At 33.7% G+C, this 25,454-nt stretch overlaps 1 protein-coding gene across 24 annotated transcripts in view; it reads left to right on the forward strand.

Moving 5' to 3' along the window:
* The window catches only part of LOC105468244 (GULP PTB domain containing engulfment adaptor 1), a 307,355-nt gene that overhangs the window by 210,513 nt on the left and 71,388 nt on the right, over window positions 1-25,454 (forward strand). For all 24 annotated transcript variants that reach the window (XM_071073044.1, XM_071073048.1, XM_071073047.1 and 21 more), the window contains one exon: window positions 20,349-20,420. In XM_071073044.1, coding sequence (XP_070929145.1) covers window positions 20,349-20,420 — 72 coding nt within the window. The remainder of the gene's footprint in view (window positions 1-20,348; window positions 20,421-25,454) is intronic.

Below are 25,454 nucleotides of genomic sequence, written 5' to 3' on the forward strand. Positions count from 1 at the left end.
TTATAAAACTGGGACGCTTCTAGTAAGAAGAGGGACAGAAAGGGAGAGAGCTGCATCTGATATCCATGGAAGGTGGTTTTCCCATAGGCAGTAAGCTGTTATGATTTACTCTATGGCTGGTGAAGCAATTCTTAAGGAAAGATTATCTATACATTTTAGAACATTTATTGTCTAACTTATCAGGATTCATTCTTGAGCCTGGATTTAGTTTTAATAAAGATACTATTTCATGATTATTATTAATGCTATAAGAATATTCTAGAGTAAATTATTCATTTTCCCTCTAAAGTAATGTCTATAATTTATGTAGTAATAGCCACTTCTGGATATTAATTATATTACTAAAGGTTAAAATTGTCTTCTTTCAATCTATAAACATATGAATTGATATTTCCTAAGACCTCCTATTTATGTTTTTCTTAAATGAGATGTATTTGAAAACAGCTCCCACAATTTGTGGCACAGAGTAGGTGACTAATATATGTTAGAAATCATATCCTTTATATTTTCTACACTATAAAATTGTGCAATAATGTAACTTAATCTCTGGGTGTTTCAAGTACTTAAGGAGATTTCCTAGAAAGCGTCTTAGTCAGTTAGTGCTGCTATAACAGAAACCTGAGATTGGGTAAATTATAAAGAACAAAAATTTATTTCTCACAACTCTGGAGGGTAGGAGGTCGAAGATCAAGGGACTGGCAGGCTTAATGTCTGGTAAGGAACCCGTCTCTGCTTCCAAGATGGCATCTTGAACTCTGTGTTGTCCAGGAGGGACTAGTGCTGTGTCCTCACATGGCCCTCAGACGGACAATAAAAGGCCTAGCTAGTTCCTCAAGACTTTGTATAGGGTGGTAAATCCATGACCTAATCATTTCCTAAAGGTCTCACGTTTTAATATTGTTGCTCTGGAGATTACACTTCAACATGAATCTTTGAGGGGGTACAATATTTAAACCAAGCTTGTTCAACCTGCAGCCTATGGGCCACATGTGGCCCAACATAAATTGTTAAACTTTCTTAAAGCAACGTGAGGTTTTTTGGCTTTTTTTTTTTTTTTTTTTTTTTGTTCATCTGCTAACATTAGTGTTAGTGTATTAGTCCATTTTCACACTGCTATAAAGAACTACCTGAGACTGGGTAATTTATAAAGAAAGAGGTTTAATTGACTCACAGTTCTGTATGGATGGGGAGACCTCAGGAAACTTATAATCACAGCAGAAAACAAAGGGGAAGCAAGCACCTTCTTCACAAGGTGGCAGGAGAGAGGGGGAGGGTGGGGGAAACTGCCAAACACTTTTAAACCATCAGATCTCGTGAGAACTCACTCACTATCATGAAAACAACATGGAGGAAACTGCCCCCGTGATTCAATCACCTCCCACCAGATCCCTCCCTCAACACATGGAGATTACAATACGATGAGATTTGTGTCAGGACACAGAACCAAACCATATCAGTTAGTGTATTTTATGTGTGGCCCAAGACAATTCTTCTTCCAATGTGGCCCAGGGAGGCCAAAAGATTGAACACCCCTGATTTAAACCATAGCAGTCTCCTTTTCTTGTAACCATAACTAGACATGGACATGACTTCCATGGACTTTGCATGTAATAACACACACCAAGTCTTATAAACGATGGAGAGTACTATTACCTTGTTAATGCCATATGAATCCCTGAACTAGTAACGCTACCATCTTTTTTATCTTGATAATACTATATACTGAAAAACTTTAGTAACACATGTACATTGAAATTAATTATTAGAATACCTACCTGTATCCTAACTCTTTGGATTTAATTTTAGGTTAAGATATACTTAGTAAAAATAAAGCCTTGACAATTCCTTTTCAAGTGCTGATCTTAATCTGCCCGATACTTTTTTCCCCTGATAATAACCATTCCTTAATTCAGTACTACAGAGTATCTCAAAGGTAATGTTAACAATGATGCTTTGGAGAACTAAGGAGCAGAAATAATTCAGCTGTCACTATTCTGTACAGTAGAAGGAAATGTCATGACTTCTAACTTCCAACATTAATAACATAGAACTAGGAAAGCTCTAAAAAGAATGTATTGTCTGAAAAATAAAACTGACAAGATGTCATGATTCACATATTTTCGATTTGGAAAACATGACTGTAGAAATTCATTGGGACTTTTAAAAGCTTGGCAGTTTGCTGGAAATAGGAACTATACTAAGGAGAAACATTTTTACAGCAGGGCTTGAGTTGCCTATGTGGTGTATATACCCCTGCAATGCATTTCAAGCCTAATAATTATTTCATGGTTTTATAAATTAAATGTTGTTAAACAATTATAAAGAAAGTTATTTAGACAGGCAACTATGTAGAACAGAATGTAAAGGCAAGGGCAGTTATTTCTTTATCCCGTTTTGACAGAGAGTGATAGGTATTTCTCTAAAGTACTTAACAATAGCAGAATTGTGAAGCTGTTTTTCATATTCATAGCTATTGTAAAAGTAATACAAATATCCAATGGGCTATTTGAAATTTAGTGAACTATCAAACACTTTTGTTAGTGAAATCACATATTAATCCAATTGCAAATCAAAGCTCCATCATATACATGAAACAGCTTTATTTTTATTTCAGCTAATCAGTAGTGAATCATAAGGTAACTGATTTTTTTGTTTGTTATTTTACTTTATGCTGCTGTTGAATAAAGTCATAGCCTACTTTCTGAGTGATCTCTAGCAAATTTACGAGATTATATGGCTTTTGACTGCAAACCTGTTTCTACTCTTCCATTTTGCTTTTTTTTTTTGGCTTCATTTTGCTAATTTATTTTATCTTTCTGTATTTCATGAGTAGTTATAAGCTACCTTAAATAAATAAATTTTTGGAAGTAGTGGAAAAATTTTTTAATCAGTGAAATTATTTTTTTAAATACATTTATTTGAAGAAGGAATCCCTGGGAATTCAAGATCAATCATCAGCAAAATAACCTTTGTCTTAAACCTGTCTTCTGAACCTTACTGCTGCTCCTTGCTCTGAATAAAAACCAATTCTCTCATAATGACACTAAATCGCCAGTAGCCTCTGAAGTAGTATCTGTTTTCTTTCCACAACTATCCTGTAGCACCTGGTATAACAGGTGAATTAAGTGTTCTCCCTTTCTCCTCCCTAAAATTTTCTAGCTTTGAATTTCATATTATCAAACTATGCCACCCTTCCTCTCTGTATTGAAATCATCTACAATCCTGAGTCATTCCTTCATTGTTTTAATTTTGTAACTCTTGGTTCATAGTTTACCCCCAAATAACTCCATACTATGAAGCATATTATAATATACAGTATGGAATGTACATATTATAATATACAACAGCATATTCTAATGTATAGTATTCTATATAAATATAGAATCACACTCTCTTCTGAGGTACTGATTTCCTTGTCAAAAAATATTCTCAATCTAATAGACACAGCATTCCAAGTCCTTGGTCCACTGGGTGAAGATGTGCCATTCTGGGCTAGTAATAGAATTATCAGTGCACAATCCTATTCATATGGAAAATCACAACCAAGAAGTTAAATGATTTGCTGTAAACTCTTTCTGTCTGTTGAACTGGATATATGTAAATTAAAGGTATTGAAGTAATTTATATGATATATTTCTTGAATGCTGTGCCTTGACCTTCATAAACTGGATCATTTAACAAGGCAAGTTTCAGACTTTAACCAATTTATAGTCATTGAACAAATGTGCCTCAGACTTACCTCTTTTTTACCTTATAGTTGACCAACTGCATGACCTTATTAATGAGATCACCACACATCTACATAGTACAGTTATACTACTTAACAGATATATAATTATAGTACTGTATCAAAATTTACTTTATGAAATTTAGGAAAGAAGTTTCTAGAAGAATATATACAATATAATTAGCACCTAATAAAGTTTTAGTGTGATATTTCCTGCAAATTTTAATCTATAACATTTGATAAGTAGTGCCCTATTTATATACTTCTTTTGTCTTTTAATTTTAATTACAGTGTCATAAGCATACTTGCTAATGTAAGTATTCATTTTATGATCCCCGTTAAATTTAAGATTTTCACTAATTAAATTCCAGGAGTTATAATGGGACATTAAAATTATTGGGAGAACTACCAATGATAAATATATTTTTCCTGCTCATTTGCATTTATATGATTTCAAATCAGTAGATAAAAGCCAGAATCTAACTGATTATAGTTGTTTTCTATAATCTACCTGGATTATTTAGTATGGAACAATTTAATTTTAGGGATACTCTTTGGCTTTTATCTATAAAATACTTTTAGTTCTCCCACTTGATAAGTGAGATAAGTCTATTAAATACTAACTTACTAAATTCTTAGCACTGTGCCAAACTCCATTGTCTCATTAACTCAAGAAATCCTCAGAAATATCACCACTGTTATTTTAAAGAATAATAGGCTTGGAATACAAAGGAGATATAACAAAACAATTAGAAACAGCAGAGCCCAGATTCAAATCTTAATCTCCATAATTCCACAGATTCCCCTTAAATTCTACATCACTACATAAACTTTGACCTTGTTATTCAGTAAATAGTCAGTTCTTGAGGACAATAACAATTTACAAAAGTAAACGCCTTAACATCAGTGTTTACATGGGGGTTTGTGTTTTACCCATGGCTTATATGATAAATTGGCAAATTTGCTATACTAATAACAAATTGAACATTCAATCAATGTGGGGAAGAACCAACCACAACCTGAACTTCTCCCAGGAAGTGTGTTTACAGCAGCAAGCCAAAAGGACTTTCGGTGGAGAGGCTAAGACTGTTGAGAGAAGAGGTTACTTTTTCTCTCCCTGCATTTGTCCTAGGCTTTTGCCAGACCATCCACCCACTTTGCATTCTTTCCTGCAGGCTGCTGGCAGGATTTCTATAGGCATAGATTGACAATGGGGTTCTAGTAACTTAGGCCCCTCCAGCTCCAATGGGATGTAATGAAGGACTTTAAAAAGGCCTTTCCCCAAACTACCTGCTTTACAAAATGCTATCTATCTTCACATAAAGAGTTAATCATGATTAAGTGGCAGTAACTCTGAGAGTCTCTAGGAAAATCCCATTCTAGAATTTATTGGGCTTTATAGAGTGACGCTTCCTGGGTTTGTGCAGATGTTTCCACTTGAATATTCACCAAACGAGTGTGTTTCTGGAGCAAAGAGAAGACCATTTGTTTTCTATTTTTATTTTGCATGTGGCAAGCAGTATCCATAATTTCTATGGACAAATATAATTTTGAAATTTGTAGTAGATTAGCCTTGAAATGAGATGCAATAAGTGGCATGACTCTAATACTATTATAATGCTGTGTTCTTGCCCATACTTCACTTATTTGTGTATTTTAATAGCATTTATCACTTTGAATGAAAACAATCAAATTAATCTCAGAATTGAGTCAGTATATGTATTTTATATTTTGCATTATTATCAAGGAACTGAAATGGCATGTCACAAAATGCTTGAACTGAAATTACATTAAGAGTAAGTGGTTTACTCTAATCTTCAGACATATTAATAAATGAAAGTACATAGTTCATTAATTACCATTCCTATGTAACAATTAGATGCACAGTTCATATTTCAATTAATAAATGGAAGTACACAGAGTCAAGGCTCATTTCAAATACTAGTTCTGTAGTCTGAAAATACCAAGCTTAAATATTTGATATATTAATCAAATATATCATGAAAAGTAGATAGTATGGTTCTTTTTGAGAAAAGTGATATGCTGCAATATAGTTCTGTATATGTAAAGGGTAGTTTTTTATATAATTTGGGATTATAGTTACTAATCAGGCTATTAAATTTTTATAATGGTTCCAATAAAATCATAAAGGTCTATGATAATAGCAGGATTAGAAATTTAAAAGGGCAGCTGAAAAATACTCTTAGAAGTTGCCCAGGAATGTGCTACCACTGATTTTTTTTAAAGGCCAAGGAAAATCAAATAGAATCAGCATATAGTAGGGTTCAAACAAAACCAATTAAACATTACAGTGAAGCATTAACATAACTTTACTAAATAGCACTAATTAGTGATAATTGACTTCAAGTGTTGAGAAAACTAAATGAAATTATCTTTAAAAAAACAGGGATTTAAAAAGTAAACAAAATTACCAAACTGAATTTAGAAATGTATAATATGATTGACCTAATTGTAACAAAAGCCTGATTTGCGATAGTGGAAGCAGAATACTTGCTCACTTTTACAAAAGGGGAAGAGAGAATTAGGCTGTTTATTAGCTGCTAAGATGAAACAGCTGATCACCTCATAGCTGATTGCAGACTGATGAAAGTGAGATGGACCCAATTGATGATGCAAAGAGCGCTGCACTCCTTTCCCAACTCCACAGCTGTCAGGACCCCACCACATGTGAATGCTTGATGTTCCTGTCTTCCTGTCTGTCATTTAGTGAGCCAAAGTCACCAACTTCCCAGCAGATTGCTTTCAGCCTGCTAATAGAATTATACTGACTCTGTAAAGTAATTAGAAAAAAAATGGCCCTTGTGGAAAAGAATAAAAGCCACAAACTCTGTTATTCTAGCATTACTTTGGGATCTGGAACCAAATAATATACAGCTGGACACATCATTCGGCACCATTTGCTTTTGGAAGCAAATATTTATTGAGTGCCTGCTATGTGTCAACAGGCACTTTACCCACACAAATCCATTGGACTGTCACTCTGAAACTTATTTGCATAGTTCCACCAAGCCACGTCCACAGGGATCTTTAACTTTTCTGTTCATCATTTCTTTTCAAGTATCTGGAACAGTGCCTGGTATACAGTAGGTGTTCAGTAAACAGCTGTGGAATAAAAGAAGCTCTACTCTAGTGCAGAGTCTGCTCTCCCTAATGCCTCTGTAGGAGGCCACTGACATTAAGCTTGTCTCAATTTGTTTCAGGTCAGAGTGGTTTTTGTTATTGTTGTTTGTTTATTTTCTTTACGCTTCCTTGCATTGCATCTTTAAACTTGGAAGGTAAAACAGGATCCAGCCTTCTTTGCTTTGACCTTCATAGCACACTAATGACAGTTCTGCATACAGCAATGCTTTGCAGAGGTAGTCAGGCCATATTAATCATTGACAGTCTATTAAATGAAATCAATAAATCTGCATTTCAGGAGTATCGTTAGAGCACACTCATTTTTCACTCAAAAGAACTACGCACAACCTATCAAGATCTGAAGAGTAGATTTTTCTCCTTTTCTACCAAAAATGAGGACAAGAGTTTGAGTAACAGACTCCCTTAATATGATAACTCATTTTCTATGATATTCAAATATGAAAAAGAAGTTCTGCTTGTAGCACGGGAGCAGGTTTTCTCAAAAATGGCATAAGAGTTCAAAACAAACAATAATCACTTACAGCCAGAAAACTATGCTGGGGCAATTATTACATATTTGAAAGCTTTTTGTTGCAGTTGATTTGTTTGTTCTCAAATAACGAGGCTTTGGGTAGAATGGAGTGACAAAGAACCTGTGAGAAAAATAAGGCACTCTGGTCATTGAAGATGCGCGTGTAGCCTACGGCAGCATTAGTAGGTCAGGGATTTGGGTCTATTTAGTTCACTGATGTATCCTCATGTCTGAAACAGGACCTGATACATAGAGTATGCACAATAACTATTTTTGAAATGGATTAGGACATAGAAATCATACTAATGATGATCATAGTAATGATAACGATAATCCAGCATCTCAGAGAAGTCCTGTGAATGGTAAGCCCTGAAAGATGAGGGGTGCTAGAGCATGTAAAGAATCTTCTCTCCAAAAGGGAGAATAAGAGATAAATTTAGCTCAAGAGAGCTCAGAGGGCACTTGAAATGTCAGGGGTTTCTGCAAATAAATATATTTAGTGTTCAGGCACATAAGTACATTTGGGAAGATTATTTTGTGCTAGTTTAAACATGAAGTAGAACAATGATTGGTATGTTGTATAGTCGAAAGCTTAAGTAAGTTCCATGAAAATTAAGAATGAAATATAGATGCTTATTATTACTGTTGCACAACATTGCTTTTTTTTTTTTTTTTTTTTTTTTTGAGACGGAGTCTTGCTCTGTGCCCCAGGCTGGAGTGCGGTGGCGCGATCTCGGCTCACTGCAAGCTCCGCCCCCCCGGGTTCACGCCATTCTCCTGCCTCAGCCTCCCGAGTAGCTGGGACTACAGGCGCCTGCCACCTCGCCCGGCTAATTTTCTTGTATTTTTAGTAGAGACGGGGTTTCACCGTGTTAGCCAGGATGGTCTCGATCTCCTGACCTCGTGATCCGCCCGTCTCGGCCTCCCAAAGTGCTAGGATTACAACATTGCTTTTTAACTAATTTTGTGATCAAGGAAAATTAAATAATTAGTAACCATATTGAAAAGGAAAAAGATATATTTCCTTTTATTGATAATTGGATTCTAGCGCACTTAAATTTAAAAAATAATACTACTAGGCTTAAGAGTATTTGGTAAGCTTACCACATACTGGGTAAACATTCCTTATATAGCAATATATTGTTATAAGTAGAATTGAAAAATAATCTAACTTACCAAAACTTATAAAGCAATAAGAATATATTTAGCATGAAATATACTCAGCCTCACTAAGAAACAGAATAAACACTTACTTAAAAGACCCTCACAAAGAGACATATTATATGTGTAGATATCTTTAAAATCTCACTTGTCTCATGTTATATATAAATCTGATTAAATTGCAATGAGAATTGAAAATAAATTAAATTAAATTACAGTGGGAATTCAGAAGAATAAATGTTTGAAAGTAACCAATACCAGTTTGATGGAAAAAAAAATAACTTGCGTATGTGTTGGTAAGTAGTGTAGCTGCCTCAAGAACCAAAACCCAAATCTTAGTGGCTTAAAATAGGGTCTTTATTCGTTCTTACTTTGCAGTTCATTGTGGGTGGATTGGCTCTTTTTATTTGCTTGATGTGGTTGTTATTATTTCATTTTTATTTCTAAGCATAAATTCATTGAATATTCATTCTGTGCTAGTCGCTGGTTGTATTTTCTCATTTAATTCTCACAAGAACACCGAGTTTTTCGCTATTTTATGAATGAGGAAAGTGAGACTATGAAAGGTAGAGTAAAATAGTGGAATCAGTATTCGGAAACTCATTTTCTATGATTGTAAAGTACATGGAATATTCTTTTGACTGCCTTCGTTTTTAAACCACTGTCACAATAGAAACTATATAACATAAATCTTAACTAGCTAAATGGATGTGGCATAGATAAGTAATATTATCCTCAGTTCGATCCTCAGTTTTCACATCTGTAAAATAATGAAAGTTACATGAGAATATTTCCACAGCCCAAAAATGTGTTTTATAATCATGTGATTCTCTAGTGAGAAATGGATTGTGAAGCTTGCCTGGCTCCAAATCCCATGCTTTTGGTTTTCTATTCAAGTTGATGCCTATTTATTTTTATAACACTTCTGTTGATAGCAATACAGATAAATGCCCTACTTACTTCACCTGTCTCGCTCTTCAGATGTGAAGGATGTTTGAGTATGGGAGGGACTCCACAGACAGGACAAAAACTTGCTGCTTCTTAGTCTGACCGTGTGGTACAAACTCGGTGGGGGAGCCTCCTGAGCAATGAACACAGTTTCTTGTTTATAGCAAGTAGACTTGTTTGGACTTAAACATGGAAACTGTGTTTTAAAACAAGAGACTATAAAAATAATATACCCTATATCCATGTAAAACAAGAACAAATATAATTTAATAAAGAATTGTTATAATAAAATGAGGAACAAATATTAAATAAAATATAAAATGTCGACTTTTTACTACTCAGTCCATATTTTAAACATTTTCTATCAAAACTTCCTTGTCCTTTAAAGGATGACCTTTTTAGAGTATTTAATTTCAAATTTAAAGTATAACCTTTTGTTGGTGGATCTATTTTAGTTTTTTTCAGGATTATGATTTTGATTAATAAGTTTAAATCCAATTGATTCTGACCCTGCTTTAGCAAATGACTGTTATGATGTGCTTTTTAAAAATGGCTTTTCCTATATTGCTTGGCAATGGGACCATAGCAAGTCAGCCAAATAAAGGCTATAAAATTAAATTGGCTTACTCCTATATAGCTTATCTTCTGGGTACAGTTGAGTAGCTAACAGGCTTAAATACTTTTCCTTTTTTTTTTTTTTTTTTTTTTGCACGTATGGAGTCAAATTGCTTCAAAGAAAATTAGTCCTATCATATTTGAGGCTCTGCAGCATTGGTTACAAAGATATATATGCATTTTTTAAAATAATGAGAATATTCCTTGTTATGCCACCAATATTTATTAATCTTGAAGCAAGATAAAACTTTTATATTATAAAAAGTAGGAATTATTCTCCCTTAATATTTTACAGTAATTCTGTAGCAAACATATTATCTACATAAAATTGGCATATTTTGAATTTACTATACATAAAATGTGTATTCCAGATATTTTTGTTATAAATAATGTCCTTTGTATGTTAAATACTGTCAAATTTCATAGCAGTTAGACTTAGTAACTCTCTAGCTATTTAATTGTTACTTTTTTGATATTTAAAAACAATCCTACAGTATTCATAGAGTGATTCTGAAACATTTGAGGAAAGAAAGCAGATATTATAAATGAGTCCATATGATGTCCAACACTGCTCTCTACTGGCAAAGAAGCAAATTATAAAACAACTATTTAGCCTTTCGAGTGAAAAAATCTTCCATTTTGAATAATACTTGGTAATGTGGTTGGAATCCTCAAACTTGCACACGTTGTTGTAAAATGCTAATGGTAGGCATAATAGAATACAGTGAAAGAATGGAAGAAATGAATGTAGACATCACTTGTGGAAATAAGCTTAAAAGAGAAGTCTTTGTTTCATATTAACTGTCTGAAAAATAATTATAGGAATTTTGGAAAATATTAACCAAATGCAACATATCTTACTAGCATTTTAAGAGTCACCAAGGTAAATACTTTGTTTACAATAGCAAGTTTGATAATATTTCTGTAGATTTAATTTCAGCAGACTGCAGCCTGTAAAATGCCTGTTTTGAGTACATCTGCCTAAACAATAAGTATTCATATACATTGAGTGGAGAGATATATGGGGTGGAGTATTTATGTTGAATATAAAATTATGTCTATAGTATCAGAAATTTGTTCTGTATTTATCAAAATCTTTATAGATTTAAAAAAGACATTTACTAGTTTTTAAAATCTGACAAAATATATGCCATGTTTTTATAACTTTCATTATATAGACTAATAATACACAAAACATTTTTAGATCAATTGACTACATCTTACTTTCTATAATATAATATTTTAAATTTCCCATCTGTGTTTTATATCTTTCTTATCTGTCCATTTTGCTTAGGAGTCATAGTCAATGTTTTAATCTCAAAGTTCAATATATATAGATATAATCACTTATAGATATACCTGCATATTTACACAATAATGCCAAATTATATAGTAATCGATGAGGTTTTTTTTGTTAGGTTTGCCTAATATTGTCATTGGCCGATCACTTTTATTTTAATGTAAATTGAAAAGATAATATGCAATATTTTTAACAAAGTCACTTCTTGGCTATGAGGTAAAAGTTGATGCTTATTTTCATTGATACATTTTCCTGGAGTTTTCTCATTTTTTTTGGTGAGCATATATTAATATTAAAATTAAAGTGTTTATTCATAAATAAACAGAAAAACCTATTGCATTTTCCAGGCACAAGCACACAACTGTGCAAGACACACACTTGTACTTATGTAACCTATGGCCTGATATTTCTTAAAACAAATTTACCAAAATAAATTTTGTCTATTTGGATCTACAGCAGGGCCTTGAATAACACTCTTTGATTAAATGTTTTATTCCATGTTATTGGTTATAAGGTTGATGAGAAAAAAAAAAATCAGTTCCCAGCCAGGGCTACTGTCTGTGTGGGGTTTTCAGGTTCTCCCCATATCTGCGTGGGTTTTCTCTGAGTACTCCTGTTTCCTCCCATATCCCAAAATGCACAGGTTTGGTGAACTGATCTGTCTAAATGGTCCCCTTCTGAGTGTGGGTGTGTGTGAATGCGCCCTGCCACTGGGTGGCGTCCTGTCTAGGGCTGGTTCCAGCTTTGTCCCAGAGCTATCAGGCGAGGCTCCTGCCACCTGGGACCCTGATCTAAAATAATTGAGTAAATAATTATCTTACTTGTTTTTATTGATCTTTCTTAAATGTATGTATAACTCACATTTATTTTGGTGTTTAACATTAGAAGTATTTCGGTCTTTATTTAGAAGTTTGGTGATAGTTTTGTGACCAGAAATATGGTGTAGGAACTTAACTGTTGTTTTTATCAGTTAGCCTGTGGTAAAATTGGTTTTGTTATATGTCCTTCAGCTTAAAGTTGCAGTTTCAAAGAACCTATTGATGCTGTTAAGTGAGGATTTATTGTACAGAAAAACATAAATAAATAAATAAAACCCTGAGCATTTTAAGTAAGAAAAAAAAAAAAAATGCAGGAACAATTATCACTTGCCAGACAGCACATAACTTTTTTCTTTTGCTTTTTGCCAAAGTGAAAAATAACACTCTGAATCTAATTGTATGAAGCAAAATAGTCTGAAACATTATACTCTTTTTTCATCATTGCTAATTTTTTTTTCTCACATGGAGGAATTAAGACATAAAGTTGCAAAACATAAAAATGAGTATTTTTACACAATTTTAAGTAATGTTGAATATATCAGTGTCCCATTTTAAAGAGATTGTCAGTGAAATATTCCTGTATTTCTCTTTTAGGTAAATAGTAATGAAAAATAAACCTTTTGGGATTACCTTTTTAAATTTGGCAAAATTCCCTTTTGATCTATCTAACTTGTCCTGTGTATCAATAATTCATTCATTTTTATTTCTTAGTAGTATTCCATGGTATAGGTGTACCATTCACTCATTGCAGGACAATTAGATTGTTTCTGATTTTGAGCTATTACAAAGAGAGCTACAATGAACATCCGTACAGGACATTTACTTGAACATTAGTGTTCATTTCTCTGAAGTAAATACTCAAGAGTGCAGTTGCTGCATCATATGGTAAGTCCACGTTTAGTTTGAAATGAAACTACCAAGCCATTTTTTTTTTTTTCCAGATTGGCTGTACCATTTTACATTCCCACCATCAGTGACATCCTGTAATTTTATTTGCTGTATCTGGCAACCCTATTCAGGAGTATTAATGTCTCACTTGCATGATTCCCCTTCCGTTTCCTTGAACACTCATCTTATTCCCCTTTGCAGCATTATTCTCTTCCATCTCCCTCTGAAATATGGCAGCTACCTGAGGACCCAGGATTCTGGCACTCTTTTCAATCTCTCAGCCTTCCATTGAGACCTTCGTGCCAGGATCTCCTTAATCCACATGATCTCTTCAGAATTCTTCTTCCTCAGGCTCCAGTGCTGTATACTCAATTGTTGAGTCTGGTATCTCTAGTGAACACATCAGAGTCATGTTAACCTCAATATGCTTGAGTGTATGTTTCATTTCTTCCTTACATGTCATTAATATGCCACCTTTTTAAAGAGAACTGACGACTGTTTCTTAAATATTACCCACACTCTGCCCAGTCCATCTGTGTGATCAAAATATAATATGTGTGTCTGTGATCTAGACATAAAATAGACATAGATACACACACACACACACACACACACACACACACACACACACACACACTCATTAGGATAACCTCCATGAATACAGGGACCTGATCTCTACCCAGCACTTAGTAAATGCTAGACTGATATTAAATACTCAAAAATATTTTAAGGAATAAATGAGCATATGCAAAATTAACATGTCACCTTCTGGGGGCTTAATTTCATTTTTATTTTATCAAATAATCTATGTCCATTTAAAATAGCCAAATATTTCTCCAAAATTTATAATGAAAATACTAAAAAACAAAACCTTCTCTAGCTCTTCTCCTAAGCCTCACTGAAGCGACTGCATTTTGCTTTCCTGTCTTTTATTATTTTGTGCTATTCTGGATAAACTGTTGTACTGCTGTGCTTTTATTCACCATGTTTGTAGTGGCCATCAACACCCTCCTGACATATCTGCCCTGTTTCCTGGGCTCATTACTCTGTTTTATTTTAGTTCCTTCTTTTCTTACTGAGAACTGGGACATGGCAGGGCAGTTTTTTGAGCCTCTGCACATCTCAGTATGAATTTTTCTTTCCTCATAGCCTGGAAACTTGGTTCAAAATTATCATTTCCCTCAGAATTTGAAGTTACTTTCTTCCATTATTGCTGATATGAAGAAGATATCTGATGTCATTCATATTTCTGGGTTTTGTTTTGTTTTGTTTTTTGTTGTTTGTTTCTCTCTGGAATCTTTTCTGATTTTTTTAATCTCTAGTATTTTGATGGTAAGCCTATTTGTGCTTGTATATTTGTTTTCACTCCTTAATATAACATTAATTTGAAATTTTATACCTTTGGTTCTGAAAATTTATACCTTTGGTTCTGGGAAAGTGATTGATAGTGTTCTATCCTTTAGTTTTTCCTCTTCTCTCTTTCTAGGACTCTATTTGGTTTAATGTTGGCTCTCCTAAAACAGGTTCTCACCTTTAGGCATGCATCAGAATCACCTGTAGAAGATATTAAAACTGATGGCTGGGCCTCACTCCCAGTTTCTGATTGAGTAGAATTTGTATTTATGATAATTTCCTAGTTATGGTAGTTGATGCTACAAGTCCTGGGACCAAATTTCGAAAAACACAATTCTAGACCAATTCTTCAATTGTTGTAATTTGTATCTCATTTTAAATATCTGGCTTTTGCACTTTCTGTTTCCCTTCCTTGGCCTACATTTCCCCAAATATCTACCTTTCTGATTGTTTTACATTTCACCTTATCTGTGACATCTCCTCTGAACATCCTGTTTAAAATGATATGACACAGAAAACAGACATAGTCACACACTCTGACTTCCACCACTTCTAAAGTACCATATAATTCACTTATTCATATTAATATTGTTTGGCTCGCCCACTAGGATGTAAGTTCCATAAGGGTAGGGAAATTTGTTTTTTCAGTGCATTTAATAAAATATTAATTTTATTTTTTAATTAACAGATAACATTGTATGTTTTTATTTTGTATGTTTTGAAGTATAGCTAATTAATGAATGTATTACCTCTCTGCTATATTCTTAACTCCTAAAATACAACCTGAAAAATTGTAAGCATTTAATAATTACTTCTTGTAATTTTTTCTAACTTTATCTTTTAATATTCTTATGATTTTTTAATTGCCTGAGTCATATTTTTAAATTTCTGTCAATTCTCTTTTGTTCTTTATGTGCTACTTTTACTAGCATCCTGGTTTTATTATGAATGCAGTATATCTATATTGACTGTAGAGTATTAACCATCATTTTTTTTTCTTGCACTCCCTCTACTTTTCTAATCATTCCTTTTGTTGCTGTTTGTTTTCCCCCCAGTCTTTTCATGTGAGAGGCTTTTCTCGAATATGTTCACATACTTGCTGTGTTTTGATATTTAAGATTGACTCACTCAAAAGCCAACTGGCGGTTCTGTATACTTGAGAAGGGCTTGTCATCTGCTAACTGATCAGGTGACTCACCTATTTCACATGGAATCGTTAACTGTCAGCATAGGTTGTCTTGGTTTCCTTGGTCTGTTTTCCTCAGGGAAAAATTCTTCTGCTTGGAGGCTGATAAGATTAGCAGCTAGTATCCTGGGAGCCAGGCTGAGAAAAGAGTCTAGAGGATCTTTCAATTCTGCATGTGGACTTCTGCTTAGTATCTTTGTCAGTTAGGTGACTCACTTCTGCTCCCAGCCATGCCTAGCATTTTGCTAATTCTTCAGCTAGTTAACAACTCTTCTGTTGGAATAGGGTGAATTAATTCCCTGGTCACAGTCACCCTCCAGAAACCAGGAAGAGTGGAAAAGATAAAAATCAAAGTTCGTATACTTTGTACAAGACTTTTGATGGCACTTAGGACAGTTATTTATGGGTTTATATACTAGACTGTATGTCCCTGGAATGTAAGCATTTAAGCCTTTAACCAGTGTCTTAGACCAGTTTCTCCCAGAAATAAACCCCAAGGCAAAAGATTTAAGTGTATTGATTTATTAAGAGGGTGCTCCCAGGAGAAATCAGTAAATGAATAGAAAAAGCAGAGCCGGCAAGAAGAAGAAATGAAGGAAGAGTAGACATCAGCTGGAGCCACAGCATTAGCCTAATTCCATGGTAATCTCTGCATCATAACATTATACCTTAGCATTTATCTCACCTCCAAACAAAGAAGCTGGGCTTTTGTACCTCCACAAAACTTGTGGAGGTACAAAACTTGACTTGGCTTACTTTCCTTAGCCAAGTCAGTCGTTGGCTAAGGAATGTGATGATGGGGTGGTGTGGGTATGGGGGGGATTAAAAAAAAACAACAACTCCCATATGCTTCTAGCTCTCAATACCGGCAAGGTGCCTTTGACTTCATTGCCCAAAAGGAATACTCTGGAGGTCTTGAGTGTGAGTCATTACCAGCAAAGCATGTGGAAACTGGAAGATGGGTCTCTGAGTTGATAAAGTGGATCCCAGGAGAACTGAACAGGCACCAGTTGTGTCCACTAAACCCTAATATCTTCCCCTAACAATTACCAGATAAGGGAATGGCAATCCCTCATGAACAGCTTGCAGTTTAAAGAGGTTTTCTTTTTTTCATCTCTTACTGCAATTGCTCTTTAGAATGATTTTATAAGGAGAGAAGAACAGCATTATTATCTCTGTCTTTCAAAAGAGTCAGACAAGGCAGAAATTCAGGGACTTTTCTAACATCTTCAGATTCTAAATCTAGAGCTTGTTCTAACATGCTACCTCATATCTAAGAGTTTTATAAATATTTTAGATAGGCGTAAGAAATGCATATAAATATGAATTATTTAATCTATGTATCATGATTTTTATAATTAAAAAAATACAGGAAGTATAAGGAATAAACTTTTTTTTTAGTTTTAGCATGATTGTCATATAGGTTTTCTAACATTACATAAGAAAAAGTTGGGTTAAGTAGAGTACTCCATATTAAGATATATTTTAATACATACCATCACTCAAGGCTTCTCCCAGTGTTGCATTACTCAAAGGATTTCATTAAAGCTAGTGTGAAAGAAACATGTTAAAAGGTTCCTGGAGCACAGCTAGAGGTTGATTCATTTTGAATATACTTGGAGTTCTTCCATACTTTTCCCCTATGGCCTTATTTGCATATAATACTTTTGACTCATGCCATTCCTGCTGAAGTATGAATATTCCTTCAGAAATATTGCCAGTAAAACTTACAGTCTATTACTGACACACCAGACCTTTCCTTCTTCTAGTTCAATAGTTACTTCCCCATAAAGGATCCACCTTTGCTCCTCTGCTCCTGTTACTACTAGACCATCCCCTAATCACAGTGATATGATAAATTCAGAGAAGTTGAGAACAGTTTACCCCAGGGATGTATTCAGCACTAAATAGTTTCTATTATGTTAAATCCTCCTCAGCTACTTGAACTCTTCTTCCTTTCTGGATGATCTGAAATGGTGCTTTTCAAACCTGGTGGCACATTAGTATCACTTAGGGAGCTTTAAAATATATAGATGGCCTGATTCTGACTCAGGCTAGTCAAATCAGACTTGCAGGCATTGGTAATAAGATTATAGCTTCCAATATGATTATTTCTCTCTCTCTCTCTCTCTTTTTTTTTTAAATTGAGACAGGGCCTCACTGTGTTGCTTAGGCTGGCCTCAAACTCCTGCACCCAGGCAGATCTCTTGCCTCAAACTCTTGAGTAGCTGAAACTACAGATTGCTTATTAAAGCACCATATCCTAACCACTGCACCTGGCTAAAGCGCCCCCTATGATTCTGTCATTCAATCAAGTTTGAAAACACTCATCCGAAACTGGAGAAATGTGACAGCTCCATTGGTGTCAGGAATAGATTTGGCTGTCTCCCGATCTTGGTAGCAGGATTTCATTTCTTTTTCAGCTTAAAATTTCTCATTCACTTTGGTCTTTTATGTATGTCTGGTCAACCAACAATTTCAGGTCACAGTGGGGCAAACTGAAAGCCTGTTGATATCTTATCTAGGGCCTGTTAACAATTTGATATAGTTGAAGCATATTAGAAAAAGGAACTGTTGGCCGGGCGTGGTGGCCCACACCTGTAATCCCAGCACTTTGGGAGGCTGAGGTGGGCGGATCATGAGGTCAGGAGATCAAGACCATCCTGGCCAACATGGTGAAACTCTGTCTTTACTAAAAATACAAAAATTACATGGGCGTGGTGGCACGTTCCTGTAATCCCAGCTACTCTAGAGGCTAAGGAAGGAGAATTGCTTGAACCAAGGGGTCGAAAGCTGCAGTGAGCTGAGGTTGCAGCACTGCACTCCAGCCTGGCAACAGAGCGAGACTCCATCTAAAAAAAAAAAAGAAGAAAAAGGAACTGTTGTACCTTACAGAATCTGAAAAGTGAAACTTCTCTTTGCCTCAGTGCAACTGAGCTTTACTCTCTATACTCCATTAGTTCTTCGGAAAGGGAACACCAGTTATTGCCTGTATTTTCAACTCACGTTTGTACCTACCTTCCACTATCCGCATGGCCTGTTAACTGTTTCTAACTCTGTTCTTTAGACTTTGGTACAAGGAATCACTTGCAGTGCTTCTAGAAATATAATTCACTTGCCCTACCTCTAAAGATTATGATTTATTTGACCAACGAACATGTATTTTTACATTTTAACCAACTCTCTAGGTAATTCTCATGCCAGTTGTGCAGTGAGCCCATTTTGAAAATCAAAACTCTAATTTCCTTAGTGGTTATTTTTTTTCAAGAATGAAGGAAGGAATAAGAGATAAAATGATGTTACTATATTTTCCCTTCTATTCTGTAAGTTAATACATGAAAAAGATTCCACTTATGGAATCTTTAATGTAGAGTTTACAAACACATATTCTCCTATGTCTATACATAGGAGAAGTGATTAATTTGTGAATCTCTTTGGTCTTATAATTGGTGGTATGTCACAAGAACAAAGAAAAAGTCTTTGGAAAATTACATATACTTCATGAATTTAATGTTTGTTTTCCCTGTATATAGACATTTTTCTAGAATAAAACCTCTATATTTCAATTCTAATTGATATTGAACATTTAGTGATGCTAGACTTCTGTTTAGGAGGTATTATATCTCTCCAAGGTAGAGATTTTATTACAGTGTGATAATTATTATGAAACTTTTTTCTTTTTATGGATCGGTCAGGTTTTAACTAAACACACTTACTGTATTATTCTGTTCTCATACTGCTAATAAAGACATACCCGAGACTGGGAAATTTATAGAGGAAAGAGGTTTAATTGACTCACAGTTCCACAGGGCTGGGGAGACCTCAGCAAACTTACAATTACGGCAGAAGACGAACGAAGAGCAAAGTCATGTCTTACATGGCAGCAGGCAAGAGAGCTTGTGTAAGGGAATACCTCTTTATAAAACCATCAGGTCTCATGGGACTTCTATCATGAGACCAGCACGGGAAAGACCCACCCTTGTGACTCAATTACCTCCCACCAATTTCCTCTCATAACACATGGGAATTACAGGAGCTACAATTCAAGATGAGATTTGGGCGAGGACACAGCCAAACCGTATCACTTACTGACTACTTGCAGGTTTATTTAAAACAGTAAAATTGTAGGTCATGTATGTTTTATTTCTTTAGTCTAACTATAACTTTACTTAGTTGTATATATTGGCTATTAAAAGAAGCTTGTATTTTAAATTCTACATGTTAGATGAGTCTCATAAGTGGAAAACAAAGAAAAATGTTTACTTGAAATTATAAACTTTGAAATTTACTATTGATGTTAAATATAGTAACAAAATACAATTACATGCTTTGAATGAAAAATAATTTTTAATTACTAATAAGTTTACTAAATTTTAACGGTTGAGATCAATGTTATTCCCTTGGGCCTAATAAAATAACTTCAGTTTTCTTTCCAGTAAAAATCTGCAAGTAAAATATTTAGAAAACAAGTATGTTTTTAAAAATAAACTTTGATTGACAGTAAGTATAAATGATAAAGTTTATTTATATTTTGATATAATATAAAATAATATTTGTATTTAATTAAAATGTGAGTTTGCATTACTATTAAACCATTCTATTATGCAATCTTATAGTTCAACATGATGCAATGATATATGATGTAGGAAAGCCTGTGTCTCACAAATGACCATTTTCAGTTTCTTGGCAGTACAGAAGTGGAACAGCCAAAAGGAACAGAAGTTGTGAGAGATGCTGTAAGGAAATTAAAGGTAGGGAAAACCCTTCAAATAATTTACAAGTACATTGATTCTGTCACGTTTTCAGCAGATTGAAGGAGATCAAAGCATGAATAACTTTGTTGCAGGTATGGCTTCACCCTATTAAAAATGAACTATTGAAGAAATTAATCATATCAAGGAAACATTTTTAATAGTAAACATGTACACAAAATTGTTTTAAAAATATGGCATACTGTTCATATTTTTCTAAAAATAATATTTTATGGCAGTGTGTCTTGAATGTTTGTTTTATAGCTTGCCTTTACTTTGCTTGGATAATGTGAACTTATGTCCCAAATCAAAAGCTAGTAATAGCAAAACAACTATATTTAAAGGCTAAGATATAATATCCACCAGTTAAAAATGTGGAGTTAGAGTTGATTTCAACCAGAATTTTGCAGTGACACTGTTAAATATGTCCTAATCTACAAGTCCAACAGGATCTGGCAATGTCCATAAATAGCCATGGGGAAACTGGTGAAACTAAGAGAGGAGAGAAAGACATTTAATAAGCAACCCCACATATCCCAGTCAACAAGTTTCCTGAGAAAATCTTATATAAGATGCCACACACCATGTTTCTCTAATTGTTCCACATCTCGAAGGACATTGTTTCCCTGAGATTTTAAAATTTAAAAAACTCCTCAACAGAATTCTCAGCTTTATCATATAAGAAAATATATATAGTGCTACTTTTTTTTACACAATTAATGTTATTCTTTATAGTCGCTCTCACATTTTTGGAGAAATAACCCTTCTCTAACTTTATTTGGTTTAGGGACCATCCAGTTATTCTAAAGGAGGGTTAGACCTCTGAGTGTGCCAGGCAAACTCAGAGACATTAAATGGTATTACTTTGCTTTGAGAATGTCATATCTGGTGGAATCCACTCTGTGTTTAAAATGAGAAATAATTGAATTGGCATGGCTTCTATTCTGGATAAAGAAATAAAGGTCAATAATATTTTATCCACTTTATTTTATATGAAAATATTTTACTAATCCTTTTAAGTAAATATACTGAAAACTCCCAAGATAATATCGCTCCCATTTGGGAAAAAAGTGGATTAGCCAACTATTTATTTCCACCGTTCATTAGGTAATAATTTAGATTTGCCTTTTATTGGCCAATAGTTTTAATCAATCCAAAAGAAGATTTAAAAGGGCTCACAGTTTATGGACAACATTAGAATAGGATTCTATTTAAATGCTTTCAAAAAGTTGCAAATTCTGGGCATGAATCCAACTTCAATCAGAATATTTTATGAAAGAACAATGCTATTTACACGTAGTATTTCTTTATGCCTTGTAGGTTGTTCAGTCAACCCAAATGGAAAACCAAAAAAGTTCAATTGAATAATGAATAGATTAAATGTAAAGACATATTTGAAATCAAATGCTTTCTAAACAATGGCTAGTTTACATATATTTTTGAAGGATTGTATATGTATTTCTGTGGAGTTGCATGTTTAGAAATGTACTCTGTTAATAAAAGAATGTGACCTACAATAAGGTAAAAAAAATTATGTAGTATAGTTTAAAAATGCACACTTAGTTTATAGAAGCTGTTGTTTCTCAAATATCTTCCAAAATAAGTTTGTATTTAATAAGCAATTTTACTGTGCTGATTGCAAACATTTTGTATATCAGGAAAGTATATCTAAGGGTAATGATTCATACACGAATGATAATGAATAAAACAATACTTTTTATTTATTTATTTATTTTTTGCTTTTTTGTGTGTGTCAAGGGTCAGAAGCTACAATTCAAAGTATACTAAGAATATTTTTTAAATGTCAAACCCGGCTCTACTGGTTCGAAATGGCCAGTAGGTGGTGGTGTGGCTCTACTAAAATAAAGAAAAAAAGAAACTTGCTCTTTTATCATACGTACACATCTCCATTTTAATTTCCTATTTCTTTTTCTGTAACATATGAATTCTGACTGCTTTAAAAAAATTTATATAATTCAGTATGTGATTTTATAATTTATTTTATTTTATATTACTTACTTTACTTTATACTATTTATTTTATATTACCATGTAAGGTAACATTTTATTTATATTTACTCCTTTTTCAGCAATATTAATGTAATGGCTTCTGACATTAAACAAGAATTTAAAATTTAAGAATAAAATCTGATGGAGAAATTAAAGAATTATCAATATGAATTTTTCGTGTTTCTGTGTTTAATGATGCCTGCTTAGTTTTCACAAAATTTTAAAACTTTGACTTTTTTACACTGTCATTTTTTAGAGAATTTATAGTTTATAAATTTTTCTTTTATAAATATAATTATTTTTGTAAGTATTAACCTTTTAAAGTTCAGATACCATATCAAAATATGTTCTTTATTTTCTAATCATGTTCAACAGTTTCTATTTCTTGATCATGTTTTAGCCGGGCTTGGTGGCACATGCCTGTAATCCTGGCTACTTGGGAGGCTGAGGCAGGAGAATCACTGGAACCCGGCAGGCGGAGGTTGCAGTGAGCTGCGATCGCGCCATTGCACTCCAGCCTGGGCAACAAGAGGGAAACTTCATCTCAAAAAAGAAACAAACAAAAAAAATAAACAAAAACAACAACAACAAATAAATTTTCTGAAATGTAGTAATTTTAAACCCTTTCGACTTCGATGTATTGAATAGCACTGTTTATTGGAACAAATTTTATTTTTAATAGTGATTTATATATTTTTATTAATACAACTAGTACAGATGTTGGGGGCTCAATGTATTTCATAAACAATTTGTGATTTTTACATGTAAGTAAGTATTGATATATAGATTCAAAGTTTATCAATTTCCCTGGGAGATACCCAGTGGGCAGCATTCCTGGAATCCAGTTTTAGAGTGAAAATCCCCTCACTCTGCTACAACTAAATTAAAGTTACATGAAATTACTGCAAGAAAATGTAGCCCTTGGGAATTGCTGTCAAGCCTCGTGAAGTCTCAACCTAGTAGATTTTCCATTTGAACTCACTCTTTCTGTGTTGTATAACACTATGTTGTCTTCACAATCAGTTATGTAATTAATAAAACATTTAGAGCTTAATTTAATTATATATAAACATAGCTCATTTCCTGCAGGGTTATTAGAAATACTTTAAATTAAAAATATAAATATGAGAACCCCAAAGAAAAATAGTAGCTTCAAATAATAGGCCCAAATTAGTAAATTAATTTTATTGCCTAATACTCTATATTCCATTAGTAGTTTACTTAATTTCACTTTTTAAAAAGTCCTCTGAGAAATGGATAGAAATTATGTAATGATAATATTGAAACTCAGTTGTGCTCCCTTTAAATTTTCTTTAATAGTTCTATTTATCAGTAGTATATATTTAACCAAATACTTTATTTCAAGTACTACTCCATCCTTCCCCATCACGTTATGATGACAAAGTCTTGGTTATATTCATTTGTTGTATCCAGTCATTCTCCAAAATGCTTATGCATCACTTCCTTTGAATAATTTTTATTGGATTATTATATTCAAGTTTTAATGGCAGATAGCTGTATCCATCTAGATCTACCAAGAAATAAATCCACTGAAGCAAAAATTGAAAGAAATTTACAAAAAAGACTGTTCAAGCTTTGACATTAAAATAGTAACTAGGGAAAAAATAGAATATAGTGTTATGTAGATTGATCAGCATATCTTCCTAAGGTTAATTAGAAATATTAGGAAGGCAAGAAATCTGTAAGTAGCAAAAGGGACTTAGAGGGGAGCATGCAAACTATAGAATACAGTTAGCTTAAGTTTTAGAAAAAAACAAAGAGAGGCAGGAAGGAGAATATTAAACTGAAAAAAATATAGAGTGAATGAGTATAACTTTAGGCATGAGAGTTGTGTAACATAGTTTCAAAAATCAAGGCCAATAACCAGTGTAAACATTGATAAGAATGAAGGTAGAACTGGGAATTTTCTTTTCTAAATGCAGAATATATGTTGTATAAAAGAAAAAGATTATTTAGTGGATATCTGCAAAATTAGTTACTAGGCCTAATTCCTACAAACCCATTTTATGACCATGGTACATAGCTTATCTGGGACTTACTATCCTTATCTTTGAAATAAGAAGATTAGATTGCATGAATCTGAAGCTGTTTTGAGCACAGTTAATTCATCCTGTTATGAAGAAGAGAGAAAAGTTTCAGAAAACCTAGTTTAGAAATGTGCTTCTTTTTCTTTTTCTTTATTTCATTCTCTCCTTCTTCCCTCTCTTCCTTTCTTCCTCCCCACTCCCTTCTTACCTCTCCACTTTGTTTTTCTACCTCAGCCCCTACTTCCTTCCCTTCTCTAGTTCTTCCATTCTTTCTTTCCTTCTCAATAGTTAAGTTTAATAATAGTGGTTGCTTTGTGGTAGATGTTTCAGTGGGAAAAAATTTTAAAGATTGCACAGTTCTTGTCAGAGGTCACAGGAATGGTTGAGTCTGGATGTGGAAGGGGCTTCAGAAGCCATGCTCTTGTCTTTTTCTGGAAAACAACAGAACTTAGGAAAACAACAGAACTAAGGATGCTTCTGCAGCTGATAGTGAGAGTTGCTTTATCCAGATGCATTCACATAGGTGGAGAGCTGATGACTTATTTTGTAAGCCTTCCTATATGAAAACCTTCAAATTGCTTAATTATGCTGATATAAGGAGATTATGAAGTGAAAATAAACAAAATTAATCCACATTCTTTGGGAGATAGCTGGGATAATTTTTAAAGATCTACACTCAAGCAAAATAAATTTATACAAGACAAAAAAGAAAAGTATCTGGCACAAGTTAGTTGTATCATGTGCAGCAGTAAGACTGCTGAATACAAAAAATAGCAACCTAAGTTCATAGAGCAAGATAGACAGCAAGGGGAAAAATTATACCACTCAAAATGGAATAAAACAAATGGTACCCCCTGGGATAGGAAGGCAGACACTTAAAGGCATTCATATATGCGTTAATTGTATTATTCTCTGTGGCAGTGCAAAGCCATGAAAAGAGAGAAAAACTTTTAATCACTCTGTGCTCCAGAATGTGG

Source organism: Macaca nemestrina, chromosome 11, assembly GCF_043159975.1.
Source record: "Macaca nemestrina isolate mMacNem1 chromosome 11, mMacNem.hap1, whole genome shotgun sequence".
NCBI lineage: Eukaryota > Metazoa > Chordata > Mammalia > Primates > Cercopithecidae > Macaca > Macaca nemestrina.